Genomic DNA, 15,171 nt, shown 5'->3' on the forward strand with positions numbered 1-15,171 from the left:
TCAGTCCGCTTCCGCATAAAGGCACAGCAGAAAGAAGCCACAGACTCATATTTTCAGACTTCCTGACTTCTTATCAATGCCATCAGATGAGCCTTTGTTATATCTTTTTTTTTTTTTTAATGTCGGTCATGGGGCTTGAACTCTGGGCCTGAGCGCGGTCCCTCAGCTCTTCAGCTCAAGGCAAGTGCTCTACCACTTGAGCTACAGCGCCACTTCCGATTTTCTGAGTGTTTATTAGAGATAAGAGTTTCACGGATTTTCCTGCCTGGGCTGTCCTTGAACCGCAATCCTCAGATCTCAGCCTCCTGAGTAGCTAGGATTACAGGCGAGAGCCACCAGCACCCGGCACTGGGGGTTTTTGATTAGTTGTGTGAAGCAGCGGTGTTAGGCAATAAGTGACCAGCCATGCTCCAGGGAGGTCTCCAAAAAGGAAGAGGCCTCTACCTGGCCCTTGGTGTATCAAGTTCTTGATGCACAAAAAAGAATTTAAAGACACAATGAGGTAGAGACCAAGGAAGTTTATTAGTGAAACAAGAAAGATAGTTCACAGTCCAGACATGGATATATGTATATTCAGTAAAAGGTGCAAAACTGTTTGATGTCACAGGTATGTATAGTGAAACAGAAGGTTGGGCTTCAGATAAGTGCTCTGGTACATTTCTTGATGTTACACTGTCTAATCATCTGGGCCAGAGATTTTGAAGTTGGCCTGTAATACACCTGGTCATTGCTGTATGGGCATCCTTTCAAACAGAGGAGGAATTATGCCGTACGCCCCTCAAGACAGGTGCCTTCCTTAAGATAGGCTTTATTATTTTTATTTGTTGTTGGTCCTGGAGCTTGAACTCCGGGCCTGGGTGCCTGTCCCTGAGCTCTTTCACTCTACCACTTTTGAGCCACAGCACCACTTCTGGGTTTCTGGTGGCTCATTGAAGAGTCTCACAGACTTTCATGCCCTGGCTGGCTTTGAACCGAGATCCTCAGATCTCAGCTTCCTGAGTAGCCAGGATGACAGGCGTGAGCGCCTGGCTGATAAGGATCATTGCTTAGTTTGCAAAGCAAACAGATTGTTTTGGGCAAGCAGGAGAGGCCAGGGGGAGAGAGCTGCTGTGCTTGTACAGATACCGAAGCATACGAGGGGTGATAAGTGCTCATGTGTGTCTGTCTGTCTGTCTGTCTGTCTATCTATCTATCTATCTATCGCTGGTTGTGGGGCTTGAACTCAGGACTGGGTGCTATCCCTAAGCCTAAGGCTAATGCTATACCACTTGAGCCACAGGTCCGCTTCTGGCTTTTTCTGAGTGGTTTATTGGAGATAAGAGTCTCATGGACTTTTCTGCCTGGGCTGGCTTTGAACCGCGATCCTCAGATCTCAGCCTCCTGAGTAGCTGGGATTGCAGGTGTGAGCCACCAGCACCTAGCTCATACTTATATATATTTCTATTAGAGCTACTCAATACAGTGTGTGAATTCATGACTGCTGTTTCCCATGCTTCATTTTCCCTAATCTACTCTGACTCAGTTGTAGCTTGGGGGGTCATCGACCAGGGCCCTTTCTCCATTTATTTCCTCTTTGTGCCCACGCTGCATCTTAGGGATATTGTGAGGACACCCCTGCACTGGCAGCTGGGCCCTCCTTGCCTGCTGCACCCCCAGCTCCTGTCTAAGGTCAGGGCTGAAGTCAGCCTCCGCTGTGGGACCACTCTGCTGGGCCAGGAGCAGCCCAGGCTCCCGGGCTCTGTGGAGAGGGCAGAGGCAGGGCTAGCAGAAGGGACTGTGCTTGTCCAGGTGCCTGGGTCAGTGGTTCTGTGTAGCTGTGCTTTGCAGGACTTAGCACAGGGAGGAGAGGGGTGCAGTGTGTTGAGGGCTCTGGCTCTGCTGCCTCCGTTTCCCCAGATGAATTCGTTCAGATCCTTCATCAGAAAAGCACTTTCCTTGCCCCTGAGAACAGGGGTGCATAGAGGGTAGGAGGCTGCATCTTGGTTCGAGGCAGTGCCTAGGTGTGGGACTTAGGATGGCCTTGTGCCAGCCTGGAGCTCCTGCCTGACCCACGATGTGTTGCTCCTCAGGGACCTCTCCCACAACCTGCTCCACACGCTGGACGCCGGGCTCCTGGCAAACCTCTCTGCGCTGGTGGAGCTGTGAGTGTCCTCCCTCCTGCCCAGTCCTGCTGGCCTGCTGGGGTGTCTCAGGGCACACAGGGCTGCCTGCCCCTGCCTGTCGCGTTACAGGGCTCCCGTCACGCCGCCGCCTCTTCCTCTTTTCCCAGGGATATAAGCGACAACAAGATTTCTACATTAGAAGAAGGAGTATTTGCTAATTTATTTAATTTAAGTGAAATGTGAGTTGCTTTGCTTTGGTGGGTATGGTGTCCCTGCCCTCCCGTCTTGGCGTGACTCTCCCTGGAGTTGGCGATCAGACCCTGCTCTCCTGCCGGCCTGTGCCCACCCCTGCCCTCCCTTGCAGAAACCTGAGTGGGAACCCATTCGAGTGCGACTGCGGCCTGCTATGGCTGCCACGCTGGGTGGAGGAGCGGCGGGTCCGCGTGGCGCTGGCCAGGGTGGCCACGTGTGCTGGGCCTGGCCCCCTGACTGGCCAGCCCCTCGGTGTCGCCTTGCTGAGTGGAGGCTGTGGTGAGTGCAGGGCGAGTGTGGCCGGGACCCGGGCTTAGGGGTCCCCCAGCCTGCGCAGGGCAGTGTAGGCCTGGGGAAAGCCCTCCTTTCTGGGGATCAGAAAGGCCTCTCTGGAGAGGGGCAGGGCTGTGGGGTGGGGTGTGACCTGGAGTTGAGGGAGAGTGCCGGGACCACAAAGTAGACCGTGTGTGTGTCTGTCCTAGGTGAGGAGTACATCGCCTGCCGCCTCCCTGACAACAGCTCGGGCGCCCCGGCAGTGGTGGCCTTTTCCTCTGCCCACGAGGGCCCCCTGGAACCCGAGGCCTGTGGTGCTCTCTGCTTCTCAGCCGGCAAGGGCTTCGCAGCCCTGGCGGAGCAGGGCCGGTGTGTCTGCGGGGCACTCCAGCTGCCCAACACCTCTGCGGCCTGCCAGTCCCTGTGCTCCAGCCTCCTCCAGCCCCCCAGCCCCACCTGCAGCGGCCCCACGCTTCTCCGGAACGTCTTCCCAGCCTCCCCTGGGGCCACCCTGGTGGGGCCCCATGGACCCCTGGCCTCTGGTCGGCCAGCAGCCTTCCATATTGCTGCTCCTCTGCCCATCGGCTCCACACGCTGGGACTTTGGAGATGGCTCTCCAGCGGTGGATGTGGCTGGCTCAGCTGCCACCCACCAATATGCCCTGCCTGGACGCTATCACGTGACAGCCGTGCTGGTCATGGGGTCTTCCTCGGCCTTGCTGGGGACAGAGGTGCGCGTGGAGGCAGCCCCTGCTGCCCTGGAGCTCCTGTGCCCATCCTCTCTGCACAGTGATGAGAGCCTCAGACTCAGCATCCGGAACCGCGGAGGCTCGGCCCTTGAGGCCACCTACACCATCCTGGCTCTGGATGAGGAGCCAGCGAGAGGTAGGTGTCTGCCTAGCTGCCCGGGCCCCTTATCTCCCCTTTCCCCCAAGGTCAGAGCGAGCAGAGCCTGGTGCTTTGGCCACAGGCTCATAGTGATACCCTGTTCTCTGCTACTCTTCCCCAGTGGTGCACCCGCTCTGCCCTTCGGACACAGAGATCTTCCCTGGCAGTGGGCACTGCTACCGCCTGGTGGCAGAGAAGGCACCCTGGCTGCAGGCTCAGGAACAATGCCGGACCTGGGCTGGGGCTGCCCTGGCCATGGTGGACAGCCCTGCCATCCAGCGCTTCCTGGTCTCCCAGGTTACCAGGTGCCTGCCCCAGCTCCCGGAAAGGCCACAGGCAGATGGGGGGTTTGCTCAGCATGCTGAGATGGTAGCAAAGCCTAAAGCTTGTGGAGGAGGAGAGATGGGGGCCGTGTCCTGCCCTGCAGACGTTTCTCCGCAGCTTCCCGAAGCCCTGTGTGATGAATCACAGTGGCAGCCGGGCTCAGGCCCCTGGCCCGTCCCCGCCCATCATGGGAGGAGCCGAGCCCTGTTGACAGGGCTGTTCCCTGGGCCTCCCCGCAGCTGTGAGGCTGTGCTGCTGCTGTTTGTCGCTTCTTGCTCCGGTCCCGCCTGGAGTGGGCCAGGGCTGCTGTGTGCACTGGAGAGCACGTTGGGCTCCTGCTTTCTCCAGCCTTGTGGAGCCGTGCAGTGGTCCAGGCCCTCATTCTGTATCTCTAGTTTTCTTGTTTGGGGTAGAGGTGGAGGTGAGACTTGACCAACCTCCCCGGGTCTCTGTGCTGGGTCAGAGCAGGGAAGGATGCCTGTTACCTCAGAGGCTGATCATATACCCTGTGCATTAGCAGGGGCCAGAGGGAATCTAGATCTCCAGTGCTGAGTTCTTCCCCAGGGCCATGTAATTAGTGGATGACATTGGCATGGGGATCTGGGGCCACAGCGTGGCCCTTCCCACCCCGGGCGCGGGCCCATGCCTGTGTCTTCACGTCTTCTTGGGCCTGTACTTCCAGGCAGGGCTCGTACCTCTGCAGAGGTGTCGGTTGGCTCCACTGGATGTCTTGGCCTCTGGAGACTGCAGCAGCAGCCTCCTTGCAGGCCACAGTGGGGGTGGCCTGGGTCCTCAGAGCTGAGGCAGAGCATTAGAGCTCCTGCCTGTGCCCAGCGGCCCTGTAGGCATAAGCTGCCCAGTAGATGCGGCTGTGGGCTTGGATAGTGAGCCTTGCTTGCCGTGTCTGTTTCCCCATGTGCAGAATGAGGATGGTGGTAGGTTCCACCTGCCAGGGTCTTTGGAGGGGGGTGCCCATGAGGGCTGCTGCTTGCTGAGTGGCCTACCCTCCCTGCTGTCTTCCTGCAGGGGCCTGGACGTGTGGATTGGATTCTCCTCTGTGGAGGGGGCAGAGGCGGGCTTGGCGCCCCAGGGCGAGGCCTTCAGCCTAGAGAGCTGCCAGAACTGGCTGCCAGGAGAGCCGCACCCGGCCACTGCCCAGCACTGTGTGCGCCTGGGCCCCGCCGGGCAGTGCAACACAGACCTGTGCTCCGCGCCCCACAGCTATGTCTGTGAGCTGCGGCCTGGAGGTGCGCGGGAGACAGGGTCACCGGTGCTGCTTCTCCCTGCATTTATCCTTCGATGTTCCGTGCTGGCTCTTACTCCTTGGACGAGGCTGTACCAGGAAAAATAAAACAAACAGCAGATGGAGGGAGCTGGAGGGGGGAGCTGCTGCGGGCTCAGAGCGGGGTCGGGCCCCGCCCTGGATGTGCCCGCTGTGTCTCTGGCCTGGCCCTGGTGCCTTATTGCATACTCACCACCTCCAGGCCCCGTGTGGGATGCTGAGAACTTCCTCGAGGGAGTGCCTGATGGGGGCCTGCAGGGGCCCCTGAGGCCGCTGGCACGGCAGGAGGCCCTCCTGGCCCCTCAGCAGCCCTTGGAGGTAGGCCAGCCCTCTCTCAGCTAGAACTCCCGTGCCTCTCGGGCCTTGCCTTACCCAGCTGCTGTTTGTTTGAAAGTCAAGTTGGGGACTGGGGTGTGGCTCAATGGTAAGAGCACCTGCCTAGCATGTGCCAGGTCCTGGCACTGGGGGAACAAAGGCTGTCAGTGGCTATAAATGCTAGCTTCTCAGGAGGCTGAGGATTGAGGTTCAAAGCCAGCCTGAGCAGGAGAAGCCCATGAGACTCCTACCTGCAGTTAACCACCAAAAAGCCATAAATGAGCAAAAAGGCTAAGGGGCAGTACCTAGGCCCAGAGTTCAATCTTTAGTACTAGCACACACACACACACAAAAGCCAGGTGCCGGTGGCTCACGCCTGTCATCCTAGCTACTCAGGAGACTGAGATCTGAGGATCACGGTTCAAAGCCAGCCAGCACAGGAAAGTCCATGAGACTCTTATCTCCAATAAACCAGCAGAAAACTGGAAGTAGCGCGGTGGCCCATGCCTTGAGCTGAAGAGCTGAGGGACAGCGCCCAGGCCCAGAGTTCAAGCCCCACGACCGACAAAAGAAAAAAGAAAAAAATGATGTTGGTTTGGTTAGCAGAGGCTTCTTAAAGTTGTTTGTGCCCAGTGAAGACAGTTCAGAAAGTCCTTGGTGCACAAAGATGAGAGGCATCTAAGCATGGAATGCCCGCCCAGGGACCCGCACCGCTCCCGGGCCTCTGCTGTGCACTACGCCTCCTAGGGACCCTACTGCTCTCAGAGGGTTTGGGTCAGGTTTTTTTTACTTCCCAAGTGACGTGAAATGAAGCTTGGGAGCTTCCTGGTGGTAGCTTCCCCAGGTGGGGTTGGGCCTGGGGTGGGGTCTTTGGTGCTGAGGCAGCCTCTCCCCACCAGCTCATAGTGCTGCCTGGCCCAAGCCGTGAAGCCTTTCTCACTGCAGCAGAATTTGGAATCCAGGAACTTGGGGGGCCTGCACAGCTGCGGCTGCAGGTGTTCCGGCCCTCAGGAGGAGCAGGTAGGTCTCTGTGAAGGCGGTGGGAATTGGGGTTCAATTAGGCTAAGCCTCAAGAAGACAGCAGGGTCTCAGAGGTGCCAGCTCTTACTCTGCATGTCAGGGATGGAGTGGGTAGGGTGGCCCAGTGGCAGGAGAGTGTTGGTGTGGGCCGGGGCTCTACCTGATCAGGACTGGTCTTAATTAAGGTAGGGCCTACTGCTGGGTCAGGCCCCAAATACCTTCCTGTCTTTGTAGTAGCCCCAGAAAGTAGCAGTGAGCCTGAAAACGTGACTGAGCCAGGCCCCGGCTGTCTACTGGAGGAGCACTGGTGTCCTGGCGCCAATGTCTGTGTGCCAGTGGATGCTTCCTGCCACCCTCAACCCCCTGCCAGTGGGTCTGCATTGGGGCCCTGGCTCCCCGGGGTCACGTACACGCTGTGGAGGGAGTTCTTGTTCTCTGTGCCTGCGGGTCCCCCCGCGCGCTACTCGGTATGTGCCACCAGTCTAGGCTTGTCTCTCTCTGATCAGCTCCCTGGGCCACTCCCCCTTATCACCCCACAGTCCTCGTGTTCCACCAGACAGTTTAAGCCCCCGCCTCCTGCACCTCTTCCCTCCTCCAGCCTGAGTGGTCTTCCCTCTTCTCTCTGTAAGGGACAGCTGGCTTCTTTCTTCCTGTCCCTCAAGCCTTCCCATTGAGGGCAGCCCCATGCATATCTTCTTCGTCTGCACCGGCCTGTTTGTCATGCCATGAGCGCCCGGGGGTAGGCGCTGCACGCAGCCACCAGGAGCCCTGACTCCCCACCTTGCCCCATGGGTTTTGCCCCGTGGTTCTTGTGCAGGCTCTTACTCTGGGGGTGTGATGGAGGCCTGTCTCCTCTCTCATAGGTCCCCGTCCATGATCAGGACATCCTGGTGCTTCCTGGTGACCTCATCAGCTTGCAACATGACGCTGGCCCAGGTGCCCTACTGCAGTGTCCCTTGGGATCCAACCATCCCGGCCTTGAGGTTGTGTACTTCTCCACCAACACTTCCGTTTGGCTGGCCAGCCTGCCTGCCCAGGTGGAGGGGGCTCGGACTGGCCCTGCCTGTGCCCTGCAACTGCGCTTGGCCACAGAGCAGCTTACCGTGCTGCTGGGCCTCGGGCCCAATCCTGGGCTGCAGCGTCCTGGGCGCTACAAGGTTCAGGCCACAGTGGGCAACCGCGTGTCCAGTCACAACCTGTCCTGTGGCTTCAGTGTGGTCTCCCCGCTGACGGGGCTGCGCGTCATCCACCCCGCCCTCCTTGATGGCCACCTCTACATACCCACCAATGGCTCGGTCTTGGTGCTTCAGGTGGATTCTGGTGCCAGTGCCACGGCCACAGCCAGCTGGCCCGGGGACAACATTACTGCCCCCTTCGAGGCTGCCTGCCCCTCTGTGGGGGCTACCTTCCAGCCTGACTGCACAGGAGAGGCCAATCGCACCTGGTTCTCGGTGCTGGCCCTGCCCCGGCTCAGCGAGGGGGAGCACGCAGTGGAGATTGTAGCCCAGAACCGCGACAGCCGGGCCAACCTCAGCCTGAGGGTGACCGCTGAGGAGCCCATCCGTGGCCTCCGAGCCGTGCCCAGCCCTGAGGCCCGGGTGCTGCAGGGTGTTCTGGTGGTGAGTGTGTCCTTTCCCCACCCCTCCGTCCTCCATGGTGTGCACGGGTGGGGACAGGCAGGGAGGCTCCACAGGGAGGGAGCAACACGGATGTTTCTGGAGAGGTTCAGTAGGGTCTGGCAGGTCCTTTCAGGGCCCTGCAGGTGACGTACCGGCGCTTCCACCTGAGGGACTCCGTGGAGCCTGGGATGGGAGCTGGGGAGGACTCCAGAGGCAGGCGGACTCTTGCTGGGCCTGGACCCACTTTGCAGATGCAGAAAGGGAGGCACAGGGAGGCCGAGGCCACGTGACAAGGTGGAAAGCTGGCTTTGACCAGGGCCTTGGTACCTAAGCATGTGCTGGGTGTTACAGGACAGACGCCAAGATGGCCTGGCCCCTCTGCCCGTCCCTATACGGGGTAACTTGTCACCACTTAGCTAGTGGCCCTCATGTCCCCTCCGCTCTTCAGGAACTCTGAGGGTGGCAAATCCAGGTAGGCAGATTGCGGCTGAGGGTAAAGCCAGCCTCAGAGTAGGGCAGAGTCACAGCCTGGGCCCATGCCATGTCCACCCACAGCGGTACAGCCCCATGGTAGAGTCTGGCTCAGACGTGGTCTTCCGGTGGACCATCGATGACAAGCAGTCCCTGACCTTCCACAATGTCGTCTTCAACGTCATCTACCAGAGTGCCGCCATCTTCAAGCTCTCAGTAGGCTGGGGTCGGGCAGGGACTGGGGGTGCTGGGATGTGAGGGTGCCCACCTTTGCCTTCTCCTCTTCCTTGCTTTGCCCTCGAGGACCCTGCTGTGGCTGTGGGTGAGTGTGGACCGGCGGTGTGAATTGGGGCTCTGGGCTCTTTGCTTGTTGGTCTGTCCTTGTGGTTGCCTCTGGCCCCATGTCCACCGAGCCCTGTCTTCTCTTCTCAGCTGACAGCCTCCAATCACGTGAGCAATGTCACCGTGAACTACAACGTCTCCGTGGAGCGGATGAACAGGATGCGGGGTCTTCGAGTATCTGTGGTGCCGGCCGTACTGCCCCTCAATGCCACGCTGGAGCTGATGGCCAGTGTGCTGGTGGACGCAGCGGTGGAGGTGGCCTTCCTGTGAGTGCCGCTGGGCCTGCTGGGAGGCATCGCCAGCCGGGCAGGGCCTGGTAGGGGCTGGGATTCCAGCGTTGGCCTTTGGATGGGGTCCCGGTGGAGAAGTTGAGAGCTGCTCTTTTTTAGAAGTCTTAGCAAGGATTTATTTTTAGCGTAACAGGTTTAAAAGGGAGAAATAGAAGAGACGGGGAGAGTGGCTTTCTGGGTCCTTGTTTCCTCCCCACTAAGAGGCTGCTGCGCAGGGATCCCGCAGGCGCGCGGCGGGGTAGAGATGCAGCTGTGCCCCGCCACAGGCACGCCTGCAGGGAGCTGCGGCCGGGACTCATGGGCTCCCCACTGTGTGTGAGCAGCCAGCCTGGCCACCTGCCCCTCCCTGGTACACTGACCACCTGCCCACTGCCCTGCAGGTGGACCTTTGGAGATGGCGAGCAGGTGGTTGGCCAGTTCAAGCCTCCGTACGGTGAGGCCTTCCAGGTCCCAGACCCCACAGTGGCCCAGGTGCTGGTGGAGCACAACGCCACACACACCTATGCCAGCCCAGGTGAGCAGCTGGCCCTCTCCTGGGGGTGGCACACCCGAGAGGGGCCCTCATCTCCCCACTCTGACTGACCCCGCCCAGAGTGCCACTGAGGCCTGTACTCAGTCGAAGGGGTGTGTGGAGGGATGGACCGTCCCAGTTGAATTTTCCAGAAGTTAGAAGAGGGTCAGCGTTTTAACGTGTAAAATTCTAGCCGCCTCACATGGTGCTGTCCCCTGTGTCCCACGCGGAATAGCCCGCCGCCCCGCGCGTGCTCCGCACGGCCAGGCCCAGGAATGCCCCATCCTCAGCACAGCCTGGGCTGGGTGCCGGGCGGGGATCCTGTGCGCAGGACGTGGCACGTGGGCCTCTCCACAGGTGAGTACAACCTGACCGTCCTCGCGTCCAACACCTACGAGAACATGACCCAGCAGGTGCCCGTGAGCGTGCGCCCCGCGCTGCCCAGCCTGGCCGTGGGAGCGAGCCGCAGCGTGCTGGTGGTGGGCCAGCCCGTCACCTTCTCCCCGCACCCTCGGCCCTCATCTGGCGGCATCCTGTATGCGTGGGATTTTGGGGATGGCTCCCCTCGCCTGGTGCAGAGCCAGCCAGCTGTGAACCACACCTACCTCCACCCCGGCACCTACCGCGTCAGCCTGGAGGTGAACAACACCGTGAGCAGCGTGGGGGCGCACACCGATGTCCACGTCTTCCAGGAGCTGCGTGGCCTGAGCGTGCACCTGAGCCCAGCGGTGGAGCAGGGAGCCCCTGTGGCTGTGCACGTGGCCGTAGAGACGGGTGACAACGTGACGTGGACATTCGACATGGGGGATGGCACCATGTTCACGGGCCCTGAGCCCACGGTGCAGCATGTGTACTTGCGGGCACAAAACTATACAGTGACAGTGGTTGCAGCCAGTCCTGCAGGCCAGCTGACCCAGAGCCTGCCCGTGCAGGTCTTTGTCCTGGAGGTGCTGCGCGTTGAGCCTGCCGCCTGCATCCCCGTCCAGCCCGAAGCCCGCCTCACAGCTCATGTCACCGGGGACCCTGCCCGCTACCTCTTTGACTGGACCTTTGGGGATGGCTCCTCTAACATCACTGTCCAGGGGCGCCCGACAGTGACGCACAACTTCACGCGGAGTGGCACGTTCCCCCTAGCGCTGGTCCTGTCGAGCCGCGTGAACAAGGCGCATTACTTTACCAGCATCTGTGTGGAGCCCGAGCTGGGCAACCTCACTCTGCAGCCCGAGAGGCAGTTTGTACGGCTCGGGGACGCGGCCCGCTTGGCGGCCTGCGCCTGGCCCCCATTCCCGTACCGCTACATCTGGGACTTCGGCACGGAAGGCGCCACCCCCACCCACGCTGGGGGCCCCGACGCTGCGTTCACCTACCGAGAGCCCGGCTCCTACGTGGTGACGGTCACTGCCACCAACAACGTCTCAGCCACCAACGCGTCCGCGCGGGTGGAAGTGCAGGAGCCGGTGGACATCACCGCCATCGGCGTCAATGGCTCCCACGTGCTGGAGATGGGGCGGCCCTACCTGTTCTCTGCTGAGGGCCGTGGGCGCCCCGCTACCTACTCCTGGGAGCTGGGGGATGGGGCTCAGCTCGAGGGCCCCGAAGTCACCCACACCTACAGCAGCACAGGCGGCTTCACCGTCGCAGTGGCCGGCTGGAATGAGGTGAGCCGCAGCGAGGCCCGGCGCAACGTCACCGTGCAGCAGCGCATCGAGGGGCTCGGCGTGAACGCCAGCCGCACGGTGGTGCCCCTGAACGGCAGCGTGAGCTTCGGCACCTCGCTGGCGGCGGGCAGCGACGTGCGCTACTCCTGGGTGCTCTGCGATCGCTGCACGCCTATCCCCGGGGGCCCCACCATCTCCTACACCTTCCGCTCCGTGGGGACCTTCAACATCATTGTCACCGCCGAGAACGAGGTGGGCGCCGCACAGGACAGCATCTTCATCTACGTTCTCCAGCTCATCGAGGGGCTGCAGGTGGTGGGGGGCGGCGGGGGCTGCTGCTTCCCCACCAACCACACGCTGCAGCTGCAGGCCGCTGTCAGGGATGGCACCAACATCTCCTACAGCTGGACTGCACAGCGGGATGGGGGCCCAGCCCTGACGGGCAGCGGCAAGGGCTTCTCCCTCACGGTGCTTGAAGCTAGCACCTACCGCATCCAGCTGCGGGCCACCAACATGCTGGGCAGTGCCGCCGCCAACCGCACCGTGGAGTTTGTGGAGCCTGTGGGGTGGCTGGGCGTGACTGCCTCCCCCAACCCGGCTGCCGTCAACGCGAGCGTGGCTCTCCACGCTGAGCTGGCCAGTGGCAGCGGGGTCGTCTACACATGGTCCGTGGAGGACGGGCTGAGCTGGGAGACGTGGAAGCCATCCACCACTCACGCCTTTTCCTCGGCTGGCCTGCACCCGGTCAGCGTCGTGGCTGGGAACCAGCTGGGCTCGGCCAACACCACCGTCGAGGTGGCCGTGCAGGTGCCCGTGAGCGGCCTCAGCATCAGGGCTGGCGAGCCGGACAGCGGCTTTGTGGCAGCGGGGTCCTCTGTGTCCTTCTGGGGGCAGCTGGCAGCGGGCACAGATGTGAGCTGGCGCTGGTCTGTGCTGGGTGGCAGCAAGCATGGCCAGCGCATAGCCCTGAGCTTCCCGGACGCGGGCACCTTCTCCGTGCAGCTCAACGCCTCCAACGCCGTCAGCTGGGTGGCAGCCGTGCACACGCTCACGGTGGAGGAGCCCGTTGCGGGCCTGGCGCTCTGGGCCAGCAGCAAGGTGGTGGCGCCCGGGCAGCCTGTGCACTTCCAGATCCTGCTGACCGCAGGCTCAGCCGTCAGCTTCCACCTGCAGGCTGGCGGGGCTGGCCCCGAGCCGCTCCCCACCCCCCACTTCTCACGCAGCTTCTCCTGGGTCGGTGAGCACGTGGTGAGCGTGCAGGCTGAGAACCATGTGAGCCGGGCCCAGGTCCAGGTTCGAATCTTAGTGCTGGAGGCCATCAGTGGGCTACACGTGCTCAACTGCTGCGAGCCTGGCATCGCCACAGGCACCGAGAAGAACTTCACGGCCCGGGTGCGGCGCGGCTCCCGGGTCGCCTATGCCTGGTACTTCTCCCTGCAGAAGGTCCAGGGCGATTCGCTCGTCATTCTCTCTGGCCGCGACGTCACCTACACCCCGGTGGCCGCTGGGCTGCTGGAGATCCACCTGCGGGCCTTCAACGAGCTGGGGAGTGTGAACCTCACGCTGACCATGGAGGTCCAGGATGTCATCCAGTACGTGGCTCTCGAGAGTGGCCGCTGCTTCACCAACCGCTCTGCCCGATTTGAGGCAGCCACAAGCCCTAGCCCCCGGCGAGTAGCCTTCCGCTGGGACTTCGGGGACGGGGCCCCAGTGCAGTACACAGAGGAGCCCTGGGCCGCCCACACCTACCTGCAGCCCGGGGACTACTGCGTGGAGGTGAATGCCACCAACCTGGTGAGCTTCTTTGTGGCCCAGGCCACCGTGACTGTGCAGGTGCTGGCCTGCAGGGAGCCCGAGGTGGGCGTGGCCCTGCCCTCGCAGGTGCTGATGCGCCGCTCGCAGCGCAACTACCTGGAGGCGCATGTGGACCTGCGCGACTGCGTCACTTACCAGGCCCAGTACCGCTGGGAGGTGTACCGTGCCGCCAGCTGCCAGCGGCTAGGGCATCCGGCGCGCGTGGCCCTGCCTGGCGTGGACGTGAGCCGGCCCCAGCTGGTGGTGCCGCGGTTGGCGCTGCCCGTGGGCCACTACTGCTTTGTGTTCGTGGTGTCGCTCGGGGACACGCCACTGGCTCGGAGCATTCAGGCCAACGTGACCGTGGCCGCCGAGCGTCTGGTTCCCATCATCGAGGGCGGCTCGTACCGCGTGTGGTCTGACACCCAGGACCTTGTGCTGGACGGGAGCAAATCCTACGACCCGAACCTGGAGGACGGCGACCAGACGCCGCTCAGCTTCCACTGGGCCTGTGTGGCCTCCACCCAGGTCAGCTGCGTGCAGGGAGGGCTGGGCCTCGCCTACCCGGTCTCAGGCGCTGCCCTGGGCTGGGTGTTAGTGCTCATGTGGGGAGGTGGTCTCGTCTCTGGAGCTGTCCCCTGGGCCAGGTTCTGCCAGGGTCCCGGACCACCATGCTTCTCCTTTGTCTGCTGCAGAGCGAGGCTGGCGCGTGTGCGCTGAACTTCGGTCCCCGTGGGAGCAGCACGGTCACCATTGCTCGGGAGCGCCTGGGGGCGGGTGTGGAGTACACCTTCAGCCTCACCGTGTGGAAGGCGGGCCGGAAGGAGGAGTCTGCCAACCAGACGGTGCGTGCCGTGCCGGCCTGCCCCACTTCCATCAGGCTTTCTGGGCCAGGTGCTCTTCGGGCTGAGAACTCAGTTCTCACGTGGTTCTGATCTCCACATGAAATACTTGGCGCCCACACTCTGTCAGAAGCGGGACGCGGTTCCTTAGGCATGCTGCGAGGCCGCTGCTGTGCAGGGCGGCCACCCCGTGCGTGGTTAGGCTACATCTCCCCTTCCTTTCCCCAGCGGGGAGCCACGCCACGCCTGCTGCTGTAGAAGGGGCCCTGCCTGGGTGTGGTGCCCCGCCGCAAGGCCGTCCCTCTGTGCCAGGCCTGCCCCCGCCTGGCCCGCCTGCTCAGGGGAGGTGCCCGGGCTCCTCAGGGCTCCAGGGCCCTGCTCGGCCGTAGAAACTCCTGGGTGCAGAGGGCTTTCCACCCCTTGCATGGGTGCCTTGCTTCCTTCCAGCATCTGTTTCTGGAACCTTCCTAAGTGTGCCCTGTGCCTGCCATTGTGGGCCCTGGGGCTGCACACTGCACACAGCGGGCAGCTCGGCCGTGGGAGGACCGGCCCCTCCCCGCACTGGCATTTCCACTGGATGCAGGAGGCCTTCCCCAGAGCCCGCGCCTGGGCTGGCGGGGATGGACGAGGCCTCCCTGTGCCCCGCCCGCCCCAGGTGCTGATCCGCAGTGGCCGGGTGCCCATCGTGTCCCTGGAGTGCGTGTCCTGCAAGGCGCAGGCAGTGTACGAAGTGAGCCGCAGCTCCTACGTGTACTTGGAGGGTCGCTGTCAGAACTGCAGCAATGGCTCCAAGCGCGGGGTGAGTGGCAGGGAGAGGGGCCTGGGCGGGCGGGGATGGAGAGGGCGGGCCCGCACGCACCGTCCCGTGCTCCCGTCCTCAGCGCTGGGCCGCGCGCACCTTCAGCAACAAGACACTGGTGTTGGATGAGACGACCACGTCCACGGGCGGCGCGGGCATGCGGCTGGTGGTGCGGCAGGGCGTGCTGCGGGACGGCGAGGGCTACACCTTCACGCTCACCGTGCTGGACCGCACCGGGGAGGAGGAGGGCTGCGCCTCCATCCGTCTCTCCCCCAACCGCCCTCCGCTCGGGGGCTCCTGCCGCCTCTCCCCGCTGGAGGCCGTGCGGGCCCTCACCACCAAGGTGCACTTCGAATGCACGGGTGAGTGGGGCTCCGGGGGGAGGCCGGC

At 62.3% G+C, this 15,171-nt stretch overlaps 1 protein-coding gene across 5 annotated transcripts in view; it reads left to right on the forward strand.

Moving 5' to 3' along the window:
- LOC138814648 (polycystin-1-like) overlaps positions 1-15,171 on the forward strand; it is a 45,131-nt gene that overhangs the window by 15,215 nt on the left and 14,745 nt on the right. For 3 of the 5 annotated variants that reach the window (XM_070003757.1, XM_070003754.1, XM_070003756.1), the window contains 17 exons: positions 2,070-2,141; positions 2,270-2,341; positions 2,467-2,633; positions 2,837-3,511; positions 3,636-3,819; positions 4,865-5,085; positions 5,323-5,438; positions 6,335-6,455; positions 6,690-6,922; positions 7,319-8,074; positions 8,630-8,761; positions 8,978-9,153; positions 9,558-9,691; positions 10,046-13,668; positions 13,836-13,985; positions 14,638-14,781; positions 14,864-15,143. In XM_070003757.1, coding sequence (XP_069859858.1) covers positions 2,070-2,141; positions 2,270-2,341; positions 2,467-2,633; positions 2,837-3,511; positions 3,636-3,819; positions 4,865-5,085; positions 5,323-5,438; positions 6,335-6,455; positions 6,690-6,922; positions 7,319-8,074; positions 8,630-8,761; positions 8,978-9,153; positions 9,558-9,691; positions 10,046-13,668; positions 13,836-13,985; positions 14,638-14,781; positions 14,864-15,143 — 7,256 coding nt within the window. Of the gene's footprint in view, positions 1-2,069; positions 2,142-2,269; positions 2,342-2,466; positions 2,634-2,836; positions 3,512-3,635; positions 3,820-4,864; positions 5,086-5,322; positions 5,439-6,334; positions 6,456-6,689; positions 6,923-7,318; positions 8,075-8,629; positions 8,762-8,977; positions 9,154-9,557; positions 9,692-10,045; positions 13,669-13,835; positions 13,986-14,637; positions 14,782-14,863; positions 15,144-15,171 lie in introns of those variants that run through there. The other 2 variants (XM_070003755.1, XM_070003758.1) reach the window with 2 other exon arrangements.

The sequence above is a fragment of the Dipodomys merriami genome, unplaced genomic scaffold, assembly GCF_024711535.1.
Source record: "Dipodomys merriami isolate MVZ:Mamm:240054 unplaced genomic scaffold, mDipMer1.0.p SCAF_60, whole genome shotgun sequence".
Lineage (NCBI taxonomy): Eukaryota > Metazoa > Chordata > Mammalia > Rodentia > Heteromyidae > Dipodomys > Dipodomys merriami.